Source organism: Oncorhynchus tshawytscha, linkage group LG05 (assembly GCF_018296145.1).
Source record: "Oncorhynchus tshawytscha isolate Ot180627B linkage group LG05, Otsh_v2.0, whole genome shotgun sequence".
In the NCBI taxonomy this organism is placed as follows: Eukaryota; Metazoa; Chordata; class Actinopteri; order Salmoniformes; family Salmonidae; genus Oncorhynchus; species Oncorhynchus tshawytscha.
In genome coordinates this window covers 48,180,125-48,198,010 of record NC_056433.1, presented here as the reverse complement: position 1 = coordinate 48,198,010, position 17,886 = coordinate 48,180,125, and the positions used below count along the sequence as shown (strand labels likewise).

Below are 17,886 nucleotides of genomic sequence, written 5' to 3'. Positions count from 1 at the left end.
TCTGAAAAGGCAGCAGCGCCATCCACCTGTTCAGCACCATGGACAACAGCCCATGGCAAGCCTGTAGCAGAACACGTCAAAACGACCGAGCCTTGATTCAATAAAAGTGTGCACAGTATTATAATTCACAGATGCACACATTATAGGTGGGTACAAAATCTGACGTCTGTTTGCTTGTCCCGCACTTCCACGTACACGTTTTTTAAGTTAAAGTTAAAGTTCAGCCTTTGCTGACCATTCTTTACGCCGAACGTCTGAACTAAATCATTTTAACCCATATGGCTATGTTTACTGCATTCATGCTTTGTAGAGTTTCTAAAGTTTCCATTGAATGCAGCTGATGCAATACATTAAGATATAGACATTGGCTAGAGGTCAAACGTATTTCAAAAATAGTTATAATACCTTCTATATTCAACATTTGCCTGCCAAGAGAAATAAAGATATTTTTTATGTGGAATTGAGAGAGAGAGAGAGAGAGAGAGAGGGGCTGTGATATGTGACATCAGACTATAGCGTCACAGCACGCAGCTAGTGGTGAATTCAGCATCCATCCCACAGAGTCCGCGCTCTCATTCCACGCCCTACTGAAATCAACACGGCTCGGGAAATGAGGTAAGAATCCAACACAATTGTAACGCTTAGAATTGTCTTACATGACAACATTTTAAATCTACGATAATTTTTTATATTATTTCTATCTACGATGCTGCATATAAGATTGGTTGTGTCGCGAGCTGCACGGAGGGAGAGTGGTCCTGATGTGAATAGAATGTTAAACAGGCAAATGCATGAAAGTGGGTTTGTTCAAGATATACATGACGCTTTTTTAATTGAATAGATTTTATGTTCAATCTTTTGGAGCCCCAATTGTCCAATGTATTTGGATAGTGTAGGCTATAGGTTAGTAGCCTAATACCTGAAAATGTATGGGGTTGTAGTGGGCAAGGTCGATTGAAATAGGTAGGCTTATCCAGGTAACTTAATTTGATGGTTTATCCTAAAGGGTAAGTGGCAGGCTATGTATCAAACAGATAACCAACCCTCCATTTGAAGTCAATAAATCGTGGACATATTTTGCATTGAAATTGATTCGTGCATGTTGGTGCATTTTGTTCGACGGTGGCCTATTTGGAAGGTGAATCATTGACGTCGTCAATGGAAGAAAACGAGACCATCGCTGTTGTGTGATGTCCTCCTTCATAGATGCAGTTTATTTTCCGTACAGCTAGTTGGAGCCTTTTTTATAAAGTTGTCGGGCTAAGCAGTAGTGGACTGACATTCATAACCTACGCTGGTTGATGAGAAGCAGGCTTCATTGTCCGTCATTGTTTTTAGCCTATGGATTACACAATGTATCGCGTTTACATTAGAATGCTTGCACACACATTTTCATGAAGTATCATTTTTGTCATTCGTTTGAATCAATCACCTGAACCTCATCAGGGTAAAATATAATTGATTGTGACATTTCTGGGAAAAATATCCCACCGCATAAGAAAATAGATAGGGTATGTGAAGAAGGAAAGCAAGTAGACACATAGAGCTAAATATGACAGGCTTCATATAACACATGAAACATGGGGATTAAACCCAGCAGCAGAAAATGATGTAGCATCATTGATCTTATTCTCACACACACACACACACACACACACACACACACACACACACACACACACACACACACACACACACACACACACACACACACAAAGCAATGGTAACCAGTGCAGATCCTACTCTAATGAGTCTCTTAGGGACTGGCCACTCACTGTGCCCATGGCTTTGATTATACTTTGAGTGGCTTCAATCATACAACTACCGGGTGTGGCTGTGCCCTATTAGGTTTATTACCATCTGTGTAGGCCTATGTCTCCTATCAGGTCTTCATACCAACATCCAGGAATCCAATATTACTATTTCCCTCACCGTTTTCACTTCCTCGTTGCAGTTGGCTAAACTGTCCAGGGGAACTGAACTGGACCACAGAGAGAACTGCCAGGTCTGGAATCTTGGGCCTGGAATCTTCCAAGAGCTTTGGGCCAGTAACCGAAATGTCACTGGTTCAAATCCCAGAGCAGACTAGGTGAAAAATATGCCAATGTGCCCTTGAGCAAGGCACTTAACTCGAATTGCTCCTGTAAGTTGCACTGAATAACATCGTCTGCTAAATGACTCAAATGTAAATGTAATCCCCAGGCCTGAAAATCCCAACAAAATGGAAAGCGCTTATGTAATATTACATAACTTGATGATTTTTTTAGGGAAGGGATGGGCTACTAACTGACATGCCAGATATTGTGGAGGAAAACAGCTGAGCCCTGATGTCGTTGGCATCACTATTTATTCTGTATATGGATGTCTATGGACAACGACAAGCCTTGAATTGAGATTCAATAAGGTTGACAGGTCAATTTGCTTTAACCAAGAGAGTGTTAATTGGCCTGCCTCCCATAACTTCACATCATTCTCTAGTCCTGAGAAGAAGGGAGAAGGGCTTTACTGACAGGTCCAAAACATTTTACATCATATTTGAAGGGAGATTAGGATAGTTCTATCTTGAACCTTTCATGAGCGGTCTATGTGAATTGACATTGGCAACCACGCCCAGAGAATAAGTACGAAGGATTGTCAGCATTTGTTTTTGTATGACTTTGATATTGAGGGAAGCATTTCCCTCAATTTCACTCATTTCACTCCAGTCTAGTGTAGCTGTGATATATTTGTTTTCCTAATGATGTGTGTTTTGTCTTGACGCACTCAAGGGAATATCCAAGTTTAGCAATGTCGGCAGATTACAAATGTATAACACCTAATCAGAGAGATTTCTATTTTCTGACTATTTTGACAGTCGGTTACAGAACCTCAGATCAAATGCATGTCTATGGTTCTCTCTTCAATGTCACTGATAGGGAAGAACCCCTGTCATCTACATTGAGGAAACAACCATATAGACATGCATTTGCCGGTTTCCCTTTAAAAATAAATAGCCAACTTTTCCAATGATTGGGAGGCAGGAACGATCATTTATTTGTTTTCCTCCTCTGCTTCGTCTCTCCTACAGCTAAGGGCCTTATTTCCATTATCACTGAAAGCCTTCTTTCCTCTAATGGATGCTGAAATGCTGCTCCTGTTGCTGCTTCAGATACAATCTCTGAGCCAGTGCCTTTCAGCTCTGAGCCAAAGTTATTGACAGAATTAGCTGAAGTGAACTAATGCCTGCCCTACTCACCATTTGAATGCTCGTCACTCAGAATGCAAATGGAAGATCTCTTTTCCACAGAGGATATAGTGGGATGATGTTAACCTCTGTCACTAGAACAATGGGAAATGTCCTCCGTTCTACCTATGGAAGCCTACCACCTCTTTACATTGTACATTGCTAACCTCCTCTCTTGACTCATCGTTACTGTATTAGTTGCTATGGGAGACCCACTTAGGTTAAAGACCATAGCGTTAATCCATCATTTGTCTGACATTTGGACCCATGAATGGTTTAGAACCTGTTGACGGCTATAGCTAGCGAAAGCCTTTCCCTTCATGATGTAAGCCTGTATAAACAAAGGGCCAACGGCAGGTCACTAACAGGTCTTCTTGAGTTGTTTTTACCACACGCATATCACCCTTTACATCTAGCATCCACGTAATTGATGAAAACAAAATGCTAGTTGTCTGTAATTGATGAAAACAAAATGTTGCGGTCACTTTTGAAGGACGTGTCCCCAGAGAGACGGATCATTTTGTGTCTGGGTCATTTGAGAACTTCGGCACAGAGTTAAAGACTGTCGATGAGAGGCTTTTTGGCAAGTGAATTCTAGTCAACTCCAATGCTAACACCGTATTGATTCCTCACTTAATGAACATGTACAGAATAGTCAGTCCCAGCTGTGACAAGCTGATGGAAACACTCTAGCTCTCACAGTCCAGTCCCTAGGCTGGGATGGCCATTTAGTTCCACACTAGCAATGATCTGTGCTGTTAGCATTAGCTGTAATGTTAGCAATGAGCTAGCTAGGTAGGTCTACTGACTACATGTATGTTGTGTTAGCTATGTGTTAGACCCCGAAAACTCGATATACATCTACAAATAAGGCTGCTCGGTCTTATTTTCCCATGCAAGGACAGCTTTGGATGTGTCCAATTGCCATGAAAGACGCTATTTTGAAAGAAGAAAAAATATCGGTGTCTGGAAACCTCACCATTAGGAAATTACATTTTGATCAGATTGCAGGACTTCCTTGCCCGTTCGCAATATCTGAATAATTGATGTTCTGGATTTCATTTTGGATGAGCGTCTACAGTAGATGCTCCTCCTTCCTGGCTCACTCTAAGAATATTGGTATGACAGTATATTACCTGGCCTTTTGACCCCATAAGCTCCGTCACTGTCAGTATGGGCTGGTCTGACCCCATGCTCAATCCATGGAAGTGGGTTTCTCCATTAATGAAAGATGGCGGTGAGGTGACGCATTTCTCATGAGAAGGGAAATGCCCCTTTAATGCTGTGTCGTGTCATTTAGGAACTCACTTTCATTCAACACCTCTGTGTTTCACTGTATATTTCTGACCAAAGGGACCATAATAATAGCTAGGAATAAACAACCACGGCACTGCTGCATTGTTGATCCGTAGACTATATTATTTCATTGCACTTTATACTAGAAAAAGACTTATCGACGGTTTAGGCATTTATCAACACCTTGAATACACCTGAGCTACTGCCCTACTGTGAGAGCATTGTACGTCTTTCAGCGACACCTACTACAGCACAATACGATTGATTCCACCGAATAGTGCACAAAGAACGAGACAGTCTGGTTGAGGAGAGGGAGATCCTCAGAGGCTCGCCATCTTCACGGGTAGGTGCCGTTGCCGTGGTAACCAGACGGTCTTGGAGGGAAAGGGTGGTGGAGGAAGAAATAATGCAGCAGTGTTGGTCGGGGGGAGAATCCTAGCTGTATGCTACTCGTGTTCTTTGTTCTGGCCTCACACTCTGCGCAGCCATTCATGGCCTACTTTCACTGTACAGATTGAGCTGCGGACCGTTGGACTGTATCGAAATGACTCACCCTGTAAACAATGTAATGATAACATAATGATAGGGTAAAAAATAAACATATTTTGATGATCATGATAATGCAAATCTATTACTTACCTACTGTTTTTTTGGACTGAACTACATTTAGAAACTCAGTAATGTTAGAAAATTAGTAGCCTATTATTATTTGATATTATAATATGGTTATTGTTAATGAATATGTATTCAAATTATTATTATTATTATTTTTTTTTTTTATTAGTAGAATTAGTATTATTATTACAGCATCCTTGCTATTAGTGGCTAAGTATTTAAACATATGACCATAATTATGACAAACAAGATGGGAGAGGCAACAAAAAGCTTATTTGGCTCCTACAAACCCTCTTGGACCTCTAAACTTAAGCCCTTGACTGTTTCAGCACAACAAGACAACACTCAGAAACCATGATGTCTGCTTGTTTCTTGTCAAACCCAGAACCCCCTTTTCCCCTTATATGCCCACACAGCCTTTGAGTCATCGTCCATCGTCAGGGGACAGTGCTCTTGATTAGCCTTTTTGTTTCGCCTGACTTAATTCGCTGACTTCACAAGCGCCAGTTGCGGCCAGTGGATGTGGCTCAGACATTTGGCTCCTATTGTGTTTGCATGACTGGCGAGAGAGAGAGCCTGTAGAGTACAGAGCTGACTAGCTAATCACAGCATGGCTCGTCCACAGCCCACTGCTGCTGAAGGGCATTTATGCTCTAGCATGGCTAATGTTCAGCCTGACCTTATAGGTGTGGAACAAGGCTTTGTTTGCGTTTTTGTTTGTTTACATTGTCTAAACATGGCTATTACTTAATCCTAAACATAGTTATTATGAAATCTGAAAATGGCCATATATCAGTTCGGAATCATCTTGCCACATTTCTCTATAAAGTGTAGGTGTGTAATGTGTTACTCACAGTAGAGGAGTCGAAGATAGCCTCCCGGGCCAAGGGTTGTGTAAACTCTGGTTACTGCATATACACTATATATACAAAAGTATGTGGAAAACCCGTAAAATTTGTGGATTTGGCTATTTCAGCCACACCCGTTGCTGACCGGTGTGTAAAATCAAGCACACAGCCATAAAATCTCCATAGAGAAACATTGGCAGTAGAATGGCCTTACTGAAGAGCTCAGTGACTTTTAACGTGGCACCGTCATAGGATGCCACCTTTCCAACAAGTCAATTCGCCAAATGTCTGCGCTGCTAGAGCTGCCCCGGTCTACTGTACATGCTGTGAAGTGGAAGCGTCTAGGAGCAACAACAGCTCAGCCACAAAGTGGTAGGCCACATAACCTCACAGAACAGGACTGCCTCAGTTGCAACACTCACTACCGAGTTCCAAACTGCCTCTGAAAGCAACGTCAGCAGAATAACTGTTGGTCGGGAGCTTCATGAAATGGGTTTCCATGGCCGAGCTGCCGCACACAAGCTTAAGATCACCATGCGCAATACCAAGCATTGGCTGGAGTTGTGTAAAGCTCGCCGCCATTGGACTCTGGTGCAGTGGAAACACGTTCTCTGGAGTGATGAATCACACTTCACCATCTGGCAGTCCAATGGACAAATCTGTGTTTGGCAGATGCCAGGAAAACACTACCTGCCCCAATGCATAGTGCCAAATGTAAAGTTTGGTGGAGGAGGAATAATGGTCTGGGGCTGTTTTTCATAGTTTGGGCTAGGCCCCTTAGTTCCAGTGAAGGGAAATCTTAACGCTACAGCATACAATGACATTCTAGATGATTCTGTGCTTCCAACTTTGTGTCAACAGTTTGGGGAAGGCCCTTTGCTGTTTCAGCATGACAATGCCCCCCATGCACAAAGCGAGGTCCATACAGAAATGGTTTGTCGAGATGGTTGTGGAAGAATTTGACTGTCCTGCACAGAACCCTGACCTCAACCCCATCGAACGCCTTTGGGATGAATTGGAACGCCGACTGCAAGCCAGGCCTAATCGGCCATCATCAGTAGCCAACCTCACTAATCTTCTTGCAGCTAGCTGAATGGAAACAAATCCCTGCAGCAATGTTCCAACATCTAGTGGAAGTGAAGTGCACCAGAAGTGCGGAGGCTGTTATAGCAGCAAAATTGGGACCAACTCCATATTAATGCCCATGATTTTGGAATCAGATGTTTGACGAGCACGTGTCCAGATACTTCTGATGATGTAGTGTTTTTAGTCACTCACTGATAGAAATAAACAGTGATTCAACATCAGATTGTGGTTCTGAATGGAAATTGCACAAGCCAGTTGTGAAGTACGCAGCACATCATGTCAATAGCATTCCATTTGGCTGGTATTAATAGACTTTCACTATATGAATTGCTTTCTTAACCACTGCACAATAGGGATGTGCCGTCCAACATAGCTACAGGATGGAGAATATAATATAGAGTTGTTTGGCTCTGCTACATCGATTACTCCTACCCCCTATTACCCCTTCTGATTGGTTCGGCCTTTATTCATCTCATCCTCACTTTTACCACCTATTCCAGAGCGTGAAAGGGGATTGGCTGTTTCCATAGAAACAGTCTCGAACTGTTAGCACTCCGTTGGCAGGCTCGCTAACACTCACACGGCTTCGTCTGAATTCTATTCCTCTGGGGGACAAGTTCCTCACAGATTACCCAGCATGCATTGCGGCCCCACCAGCAGCAAATTGGACACAACAGAAAGAGCCATGATGGGGTAAAAAGAGAGCGAGGAAAAAATGCAAGAGAAATAGCCATCACCTGACATAAATATGTCACTGCAATTAATGCTTTTGCCACAAGGGCAATTAAGATGGAAGGACGTTGCGATAACGTTGACACGTGAGCCAGCTCATGAATATATTCCTTTGATGGAAGAAACCTAATTGGAAAAATCAACCAGCTGTATTGAATTCCCTTAGGACCACAATCCAACACGCCCCCTCAGTACCTGCTCCCTATCCAGCATTGCTCGAGCATCATCAGTGGCTGGCCTTCAACAACAGACTGCCACACTGCCTTCAATGCTGTCCGGCAGAATAACGAATGTGTTTCATGTCCTCCACTTTGAAATGATAAAGAGCTGTGTTTTCAAGGCATTGGCATTGATGTGTCCTCATATGTCCACAGCCATTAGATGGACACGCTAAGGCTGCTTTGTGTAGGCTGGATGCATATCATCACCCGCCTAATTGCAGTAACATAATACGTTGCTTATCAGTACATGTGGACACAGATAACAATGTGTGAGAGAATGTGACTCGCTGATGGAAACAGTTGGAAAAATACCACCACTCTCATTGCTCCAACCCATTGGATATTCAGTATTGATTTGCGAGTCTGTATTTGAGTTACATTGATTTTTCCAAGCTTGTGGATGTCCTTTGCATAACACTCTGGCCTGACATTCACTTTAAATGAACATTACGTAATTGCTCAGTTTGCTTGTTGAGAGAGAAATGATGGGATTTGACTTTAGCGGAATAAAACCAACAGAGTACACAGACAGGACAACAAAAGAATGGACCGAATTCAATCAAACCCACACTTTGGAAAAATAATTGTTGCAATCAAAATGTGCTTTTTTCTGTTTCACCAATAAATATTGTACAATTAATCACATACAAATGTGCATTGATGTTGCGTAATAACAATTGTATTTTTCTCAATGCAAATCAGATTGAGTTTGAGTATATGCCAGTCCTCTATTTTCTACTATAAAACATTTTAACACGTTCAATCCAATACTACATCAGCCCTATCTCCTCCATTTTGTTCCACTATGAATTCCCTAAAGGGGTGAAAGACAGACACAAGGTAATGAAATGCAGCACTATTCCAGCGGAGGGTTTGCCGCACTGACATTGCCTGTCTGCCCCCAGAGCACCGTGGTCCATAGTCGCAGACGCCCTCCTCCGGTAATATCGAAGTGGGCTGGATTGCACCTCCCCCTTATCAACGCTACTGCTGCGGGAAGGGAATCTCATCACTAGGGCTAACAAAGACTGACCGAGGTCCTTTAGCAATTCGGATGGCTGCACTGTGCAGGAATGAACGTTTGCTCGAGTGAAATGAAGTGTCATCAAAACCCATTGAAATTCATTTGAATAAGACTTGTCTTTTTTTGTATGTCTCGGTTTGTATTCATGTGGGGATTTGATGACGAGTAATTCTTCAACATGTAATATTTCTAACTATTAATTACCCCCCAAAAATGTATGCATTTCAATTCTGCGTTACCTTTCATTTCTTTGTTAAAAATAGCAACCATTGTAATAGAGCAGACGATTGCTCTTGCTCTCTCTGAAAAGCAAACATCCTCAAGTAGTCAAAATGTCTCACCACTTGTCGTGCAAGTCTTACACATAAAAAGTATGTGTCAAATTACAGACCCAGGACAATCACTGTTGCAGTTGTTGTCATGAAGAGCAGGAAGGCTTTAATAATGTAGATCTGTCACTGCCGTCGGAGTCTCCATAAAAAGCAGAGCGAATGACTGCTTCAGGCATTATGCACAAATGCGTACTGGCTTCATTTGGTTTCATTGATGTCAAGGTGACTGGGGATGAAATGGTGAATTTGATTTGCTTCTATATAATTGCATCAAAGCCACCAGTAGTGAGATTGGAGTCAAATTCGATTTATTGTACCATATATTTATGAAACACTTCCACTCCTTCAAACCTCAGAAAAGGGCTCCCTGCAGCCCATTTATCAAAACAGCTGCATTGTTTTTCCTCACTGACAACATTTCTTATCTAGTAACAAATGATCAAATAACATGTGCAGGTGTAGGATCTTAATCTGATCACTCTTTTGTTGCAGAACATTTCCTGCACCACAGGAAATGCAGATAAGCTTTATGATTTACATAAATTCACTGAAAACCCACACTAACACACGGTTATATTAACAGTATTGCACCTTTCATGTACCCTCATTTTAATAAACTAATAGCTTAACCACTGCTCAAGTAACATTATGGGAGAAACGTTCAAATCCTGTTGCTGCAGGATTACTTTACTGTGAAAATACTGGTCAAATTAAGATCCTACATCTGTAGCAATCCAATTTATGAGTTACAATGTGATGTATACACAAATGATGCACAAACCTTTCAAATGATCAGCAACTATAATAAATACTGTATGCTGCAATGTAATTTTGATATGGTTTTATATTCAACTGCTGTAACCAGTGGTATCAAATACCATAATATTATCCAATATCCATAACAACCATAGACTCTAAAACCAGATTAAAGCGTTGCTTAAACAAACTGCAGAGCACATTGCCAATATTGAATGGCCACACTGAGAGTGAATTCAGGCTCGGCCAAGCACAAAGATTGATCAAAACCGAGCTAAACTAGATTTGACAGATGATTAGGTTCTCTGTGTACCATCTGCTGCCAACCTTACACTGCAGAGAGGAGAGAGAAGGGATGTAGCCGGAGGAGCCCTTCGCGTGTTCTACATTGTTTATATCGACACTGCCGCTCAAAAGTTTGGGGTCACTTAGAAATGTCCTTGTTTTTGAAAGAAAATCTTTTTTTTTTTTTGTCCATTTTAAAATAGCATAAAATGTATCAATAAATACCGTGTAGACATTGCTAATGTTGTAAATGACTATTGAAGCTAGAAACCGCAGATTTTTTTATGGAATATCTACATAGGTGTACAGAGGCCTATTATCAGCAACCATCACTCCTGTGTTCCAATGGCACGTTGTGTTAGCTAATCCAAGTTTATCATTTTAAAAGGCTAATGGATCATTAGAGAACCATTTTGCAATTATGTTAGCACAGCTGAAAACTGTTCTGATTAATGAAGCAATAAAACTGGCCTTCTTTAGACTAGTTGAGTATCTGGAGCATCAGCATTTGTGGGTTCAATTACAGAGTCAAAATGGCTAGAAACAAATAACTTTCTTCTGAAACTCGTCAGTCTATTCTTGTTCTGAGAAATGAAGGCTATTCCATGCGAGAAATTTCCAAGAAACTGAAGATCTCGTACAACGCTGTGTTCTACTCCCTTCTAACCAGAATAGAAAGAGGAGTGGGAGGCCCTGGGGCAGAACTGAGCAAGAGAACAAGTACATCAGAGTGTCTAGTTTGAGAAACAGACGCCTCACAAGTACTCAACTGGCAGCTTCATTAAATAATACTCGCAAAACACCAGTCTCAACGTCAACGGTGAAGAGGAGACTCCGACTCACATTAACAATGCCTGCACTGTATTTCTGATCAATTTGATGCTATTTTAATGGACAAAAAATGTGCTGTTCTTTCAAGAACAAGGACATTTCTAAGTGACCCCAAAATTTCAATAAATACTGTACGTATGGAGGAGCCCTCTTTTTATCTATGTGCTGTATAAGTATCAATTGGGAAATAAAACAGGCAGTTTTCCTATAAATGATTCTGCAAAGACAATGCAATAACCTTATAATAAGAAATGCATGATATGCCAGAGTTTGCCAAGAAGCTAACCTCCACACCACACTAACCTTCAATCTCACTTGTTTCTCCTTCCGTGCAGGGACCACAACACTGCCTGAAGATGGCAAACTCCACGGCTTCCTATGACCAGCTGGTCTACCAGGTGGAAGCTCTCCGCCAGGAGAACTCCCATCTGCGTAGAGAGCTGGAGGACAACTCCAACCACCTGTCTAAGCTCGAGAACGAGACCACCGACATGAAGGTGAGAGAGGGCAAAGGGATGACCCCAGGGCTATGGGGGAAATAATAATAGGATAGGATTCGAGTGTTGATTTGATGTCGCAAAGGTGGAAGTTCAACCATTGCATTGACCTTATAGTTTGTTGTTTCGTTGCAAATAGACCAAAGATTTTAAAACGTTTAAGACACAGATGATTAAGTGTTGCTAAGATAAAGTGTTGCTTTGATATCTAAAAGAAACTGTTTTCATTTTGGAATTTATCTATGCCTACAGATGTAGGATCTTAATTTGATCACCATGTTGCAGGAGAAATGTCAAACCAAGTGTATTTGAGGATTTAAAAAGGCTTCTGATGTTAGTAATTTCCACATTGAAATTTCAGACGATTCTCCCTTACCAAAAATGTATCAACCACGACAAAAATGTCCATTAATTATAATCCACATAATTCACATTTCCTGTTGCTGCAAGATTATTCTCCTGCAGTAGCAAACAGGCTCAAATTAAGATGTAGGATCCTTCCCTCTATTTTGTCAAGTCGTGGCTAATAGCATAATTGAGATACAGATAGGACGTATTCCAATTCAAAATCCACTCAGTTCTGCCAAAGATGGATAGAGTTCAGCCCCAATTCTGGAGGATGCTGTAGACTTCATGTAACTCCTTCACTAGTGACCCAGTTTCCCTCCTGAGTGACTGGAGACGCTAATGCTTCATGGCTAGCATCCCTAGCCTAGATAGACGAGGCACTGGGCCACACTTAAATCATTCCTCTTTCTGCACGGATCCATCCGGTTGTCTTTGTTACAGTAATGATGCCAGCAGGGATTGAGACAAGCCGCTGAGGAAGAAGGAAATCATTAGACCATTCAGCCCATAAGATGTTTTCTCATTATAGATTTTTTTTGCTGTTTGAAATCCCTGCGTGTCTGACCGGATAGTCCTTTTTTCCCCCTCTGTGGCCAATCCTCTCCCTGGATTCCAGGAAAGAATCCGCTTCAAGTTTGTCACACCATGTGTCATTGCAAGGATGGTTTGCTGTTTGGTATTCGTCTGTCTATTGACAAAACGGTTGGCCTTTAGACATTCATCATAATATGATATCTGTGTGGATTAATATGATCGGGATCAGATGGAGATTAAATGGCACACCCCGACTGTGTACCATTTCATCTCCTGCAGAACATTGCAGAGTCCTTGCGTTACCTCGGGAATAAATCAGCTATATTCTGCATAATCACCCAGCTCTTGTCACTGTTACTTCAAATCAAACTGTGTTATTTGGAAAATTATTTCCTTCTTCAAAAGACAGAGAGGAACTGCAGCGCTAGCTGTGCCACCAGAGACTCTGGGTTCGCGCCCAGTCTCTGTCGCAGACGGCCGCAACCGGGAGGTACGTTGGGCGACGCACAATTGGCCTAGTGTGGTCCAGGTTAGGGAGGGTTTGGCCGGTAGGGATATCCTTGTCTCATCGCGCCCCAGCGACTCATGTGGCGGGCCGGGTGCAGTGCACGCTAACCAAGGTTGCCTGGTGCACTGTGTTTCCTCCGACACATTGGTGCTGCTGGCTTCCGGGTTGGATGCGCGCTGTGTTAAGAAGCAGTGCTGCTTGGTTGGGTTGTGTTTCGGAGGACACATGACTTTTGACCTTCGTCACTTCCGAGCCCGTACGGGAGTTGTAGCGATGAGACAAGATAGTAACTACTAACAATTGGATACCACGAAATTGGGGAGAAAAAAGGGAGTGAAATAAATATATATATATTTTTAAATAAAAAAAGACAGAGGAAAACTGATGAAAGAGATAGTAGGGACTTCTGCCTTGGCATATTTTATTCACAGGGAGGAATAGACCTATTGGTTCTCTACAGGCTCTGAATAGAGATTTGTATTCCCAATGATGTGCCATCATTTGAAAATGGAGAGAAGAAACCATAGACCCATTTGATTGCTTTGTCGTGCTACTTCTGACCCAATAGACCTTCTCAATGTCAGGGGAGTTTGGATTACTGGTAGAATTAAGGACCATCCCAAGAGGGGTGGAATCGGGCTTTCCATTGGGCTTTAGAGTGGCTTTAGCCTAAATTCTGTGTACTGTGGACTACCACTAAAACACTGTGCACCTGATTCTGAGAGGCATGAGCAGAAAGGTCAAAACACGTAACATAATCTGGTTATTAAAAAAAGCCCCACTCATCCTTCTATCATATTGAATTATTTCAAATTATAATTGACGAAATGAACAACAAAACATACCCGAAATACGATTTCTCCGGTTCCATAGCTGCAGCCAGCAACATCAATCATGGTCGTGATAGTTCTCAATCTGAAACTGTAATCGTAGATGCCAACCCCAATGCACGTGGGTTTGTCCCACAACTCCTCCGGCACATGTGCCCAGATGCTGAGCACAGCTGGATAATCCCCAGCTAAAGCCTTTAAATTCCTGAGGTCGGCTTTAGCTATCAGCAGAAAACCAAGATTCTCTGTAGAGAGCTCACACTGCCGGATACTGGTGGCAAACAGACCAAACCGTCCATCTGAAGAAGAAAAAAAATGTATCTTTTCCAGTAAGAGGACATTCATTCGAAGAAAGGCTGGGATTTCAGGCAAGCTGCTATGATATGCCATCTTACGAGAGGATAAAAAGGAGCGGAACAGGAGGCATATACAGTGTTTTCATTGCTTGGTTTATTTCACCTCTAGGTCATCAGAGACCCAGCAGGTTGTGACTCTTTTTTTTTGGTTTTACTGTGGCCACAACAGCAATTTGAAGTTGACACAGTAATTATGATTTGCTTTCTCCACTCTAGGGGGTATTGAAGGGCCTGCAGAATAAACTGGAGCTGGAGGCTGGCACTTTGGCCTCCTCAGGGAGGACTGATGTGCTGGATCAGCTCAAAGGTACATCTGATGTAGTTTTCCATCTATTTTCTCCCATTTTAATGTCTGTCTTGCATTAAACTGATATTGTACACAGCTCATTCAATAATAGGACATTTCAATGGTTCATTAAAAAAAAAATCTCTCTCTCTTTCTCTCTCAGAGTTGCACATGGACCTGACCAACTACTATGAGCTGAAGTACCAGCCACACAATCTGCGCGTCCTGCCAGACAGTCTAGCCAGTCTGGCAGCTCAGTCGAGTGACATGGACGATCGTCTGTCCTGCTTGCCTCCCTCCTCCTCCAGAGCCAGGAGCCCCCTACGGCCTTCATCCCGCCAGAGCTCCTCTCTGTCAGGGGAGGGCACGGCCGTGCATCCTGGACACCCCCACCTCATGGATGGAGCCCTGGCCAAAGCCATGCTGGGAGACGGACGTATCACGGCCCAGCATCTGGAAGACCTCTACAAAGAGAGGTAAGCGCTTTACCATTTTTCAATCAGATGCATGCATTACTTGTGATACTACCTTAAACATCATCATTCACTGTAAATCTGCAGTCCCCCCCCCCCAACACACATTAAAAAAGGTGAGGCACTATGAATCCCCAGTGATGTTGCGGATGGTAGTCTGTGTGTTAAAGGTTTGTGTGGCTGTGTGTGTTCCAGGGCTATGCTGGTGAGTGAGATAGACAAGGAGGAGAGGGAGCGTCACTGGTACTACAGCCAGCTCCAGGGCCTGTCTCAGCGGCTGAACCAACTGCCACGCATCGACACAGTGAGAGCAAACTCAATATACTTTAAAATGCGTAAAACAACATTTTAACTGTGTAGAAATTATAATGGACCTACATTCATACAGTTTCTTGACTGTGTCCAGCTCGTTAATAATCAGCTAAATGAAAGCTAAACAGTCAGGGAGCATTTGAAAATTCCAAAACCGATGGATAGAGGACTACTTTTTGACAATCTTGACAGCGAGGAAATATAACCAATTTTCAGTGCGGTGCTCCAGACCTTGTTGAAGACCGAATGTGGCCCCTAGGGAAGAATGAGTTTGACACCCCTGGTTTACATAGATATACACAACAACAAAAAATGGTTGGTATGCTTATTGTCATGAAATCAACTCATTATTGTTTAAACAGGTGCGCAGGTGAGATTCAAACTAGCAACCATTTTGTTTCAAAATTGATTCTTGTGTTGCGTGGGAACTAACCTCCTCTTCCTTATTGTCATAGTTCTCCATACAGATGGACCTCATTCGGCAGCAGCTGGAGTTCGAGGCGCAGCAGTTGCGTTCTGTCATGGAGGAACGCTTCGGAACCAGCGATGAAATGGTCCAGCGGACTCAGGTAAGGAGAAGGACTCTCTGCCAAGTCTGTCTCTGGAATGGCAACACAGACAGTGACATTTGGCAGCTGTTGTCAAAGCATTCACTTACATTATTGAGTGTGGTACTTCTTCCTGAATCGTGTTTGGGATGCAACATATGGCCCAGTTTGCCCTGCATGTCCACACACAGTTGACATGTAAAAACCGCAGAAATTAAAAACTGTGCTGTTATGGAGGGTGTTTTACAATGTTTGTCACCTCACAAAATGTCCGTGGCGACCAAAGACTCTCGCTCTCCCACTTGCTCATCCCTCTCTGTCTCCCCTCGCAGATCCGTGTGGCTCGTCTGGAACAGCTAGAGAAAGAGCTACAGGAGGCGCAGGAGTCCAGAGGCACCCAGGAAAAGAACCTGTGTGAGGTGAAATAAACAGCACACACACACACTTGAGATACAGATAAAACAAAGGGGCCTAGTGTCGACTGTCCAACAGAGGCAGCACAGATTAATTGGTTTTCTGAAGTATGTACATAAGACTTCAACTGCAAAGGCCATTATGAACAGTCAATTACACACAACGATTGAGGTGCGGTAGATAATCCTGTGTTCTGTTTTCACAAAATGATTTTGTACTGTAAAACATGAAAGATGACAAGAATTAGTTTCCCTCCGATGTGATTGATTTCACGTTGTCCCCCGCCTCTCGGCATCTGTCGGTGAATTTTAAATCATATTGTCAGTTTTCCTCGTCCTGTGACTGGTTTAATATTTCCCTCTCTAATTCCTCTCCTGTGTCTTGTCAGCACCGCGCTGCATGTTTTATCGGTGCTATGCGATCACTATAGGGGGCCGGTACACAAACAGGCGCAGTGCCACGCCGCTGCCTTCAACATCAACACGTGCTGAAACTGAGTGATGTTTGATGTGTCTTCTAGAAACATCTTTATTGATGATTTTTTTGAGAGTACACAGGCACACCACCATATTGGATTTTAAAATAAATGTTTCATGCTGTGCGGTGGCGCAGGCAGAAATCTGTTGATGTCAGGGCCAGAAAAGAAATGTGGGTTGGGCAAAATTTGGGCACTCAAGTCCTCATTAAATGATCATAAAAGCATAGCCGACCTTATACCCTACTGTAATGGACCGCACACAACAAACCATAGAACATGTGATTTCGCATTACAGACCAAATAGTCTCGTAGGCCAACGGAAATCCGTGACTTGCATTTCACATGCGACTCACATAGACCTACAAGCAGGCATATAAATAACCATAGACATATATATAATAGACAATGAGACTATAATATAATGCCCTTATGTAACAGTAATGATTGCAATAGGCTTGGTAACCTCTCACTGGCTCAGATACCAGGAGATGCTAGGCTAGGGTAGGCGGCCACAAATGTAAGCATTTAACACTAGGAAAGCCGAGAACGTCATATTGACTAAAAACAAATGTACTTTTTTTAATTGCTTTGCCATTTTTAAACTTATGCCCCCCATGCTTGACTTTTCCTAAATAAGTCTAACACACTATCGTTGTTAAAATCTTAATATCACAAACAGAATTTGTGTTAGCAGTTTAAAAAGAGGACACGTCTTTTTTTTTCATGCCATTCAAACCTGTGAAGCTGATGATGACCCGTCGAAACTACACCTAACTATATCGAAACTAATTGCACACGCAACAATCGAGTTGGCCCAAAGACCAGATTAAATTGACAATAGTCTGATGGGTAAGAATATTATCAATTGTTAAAATGTATATGAAGAATGTAATGAACCATGCAGTTTGGAATTGACACAGAGGCAGGGAAATGAAACAAAGTGCCAAAAAGGGTCTTTGCAAATGATCCTACAGTCGCAAGCAGGTAAGATGTTTTGATGTCTAAATAGTAACAGAAAGAGCAGACAGTTAGAATGTTGATTTTCAAAAGACA

At 42.4% G+C, this 17,886-nt stretch overlaps 1 protein-coding gene across 1 annotated transcript in view; it reads left to right on the top strand.

Moving 5' to 3' along the window:
• The first annotated feature begins 544 nt into the window (after positions 1 to 544).
• apc2 (APC regulator of WNT signaling pathway 2) overlaps positions 545 to 17,886 on the top strand; it is a 34,732-nt gene continuing 17,390 nt past the window's right edge. The window contains exons 1-7 of the mRNA XM_024422526.2: positions 545 to 615; positions 11,585 to 11,746; positions 14,539 to 14,629; positions 14,772 to 15,084; positions 15,277 to 15,385; positions 15,849 to 15,962; positions 16,274 to 16,360. Coding sequence (XP_024278294.1) covers positions 11,606 to 11,746; positions 14,539 to 14,629; positions 14,772 to 15,084; positions 15,277 to 15,385; positions 15,849 to 15,962; positions 16,274 to 16,360 — 855 coding nt within the window. The 5' untranslated portion in view covers positions 545 to 615; positions 11,585 to 11,605. The remainder of the gene's footprint in view (positions 616 to 11,584; positions 11,747 to 14,538; positions 14,630 to 14,771; positions 15,085 to 15,276; positions 15,386 to 15,848; positions 15,963 to 16,273; positions 16,361 to 17,886) is intronic.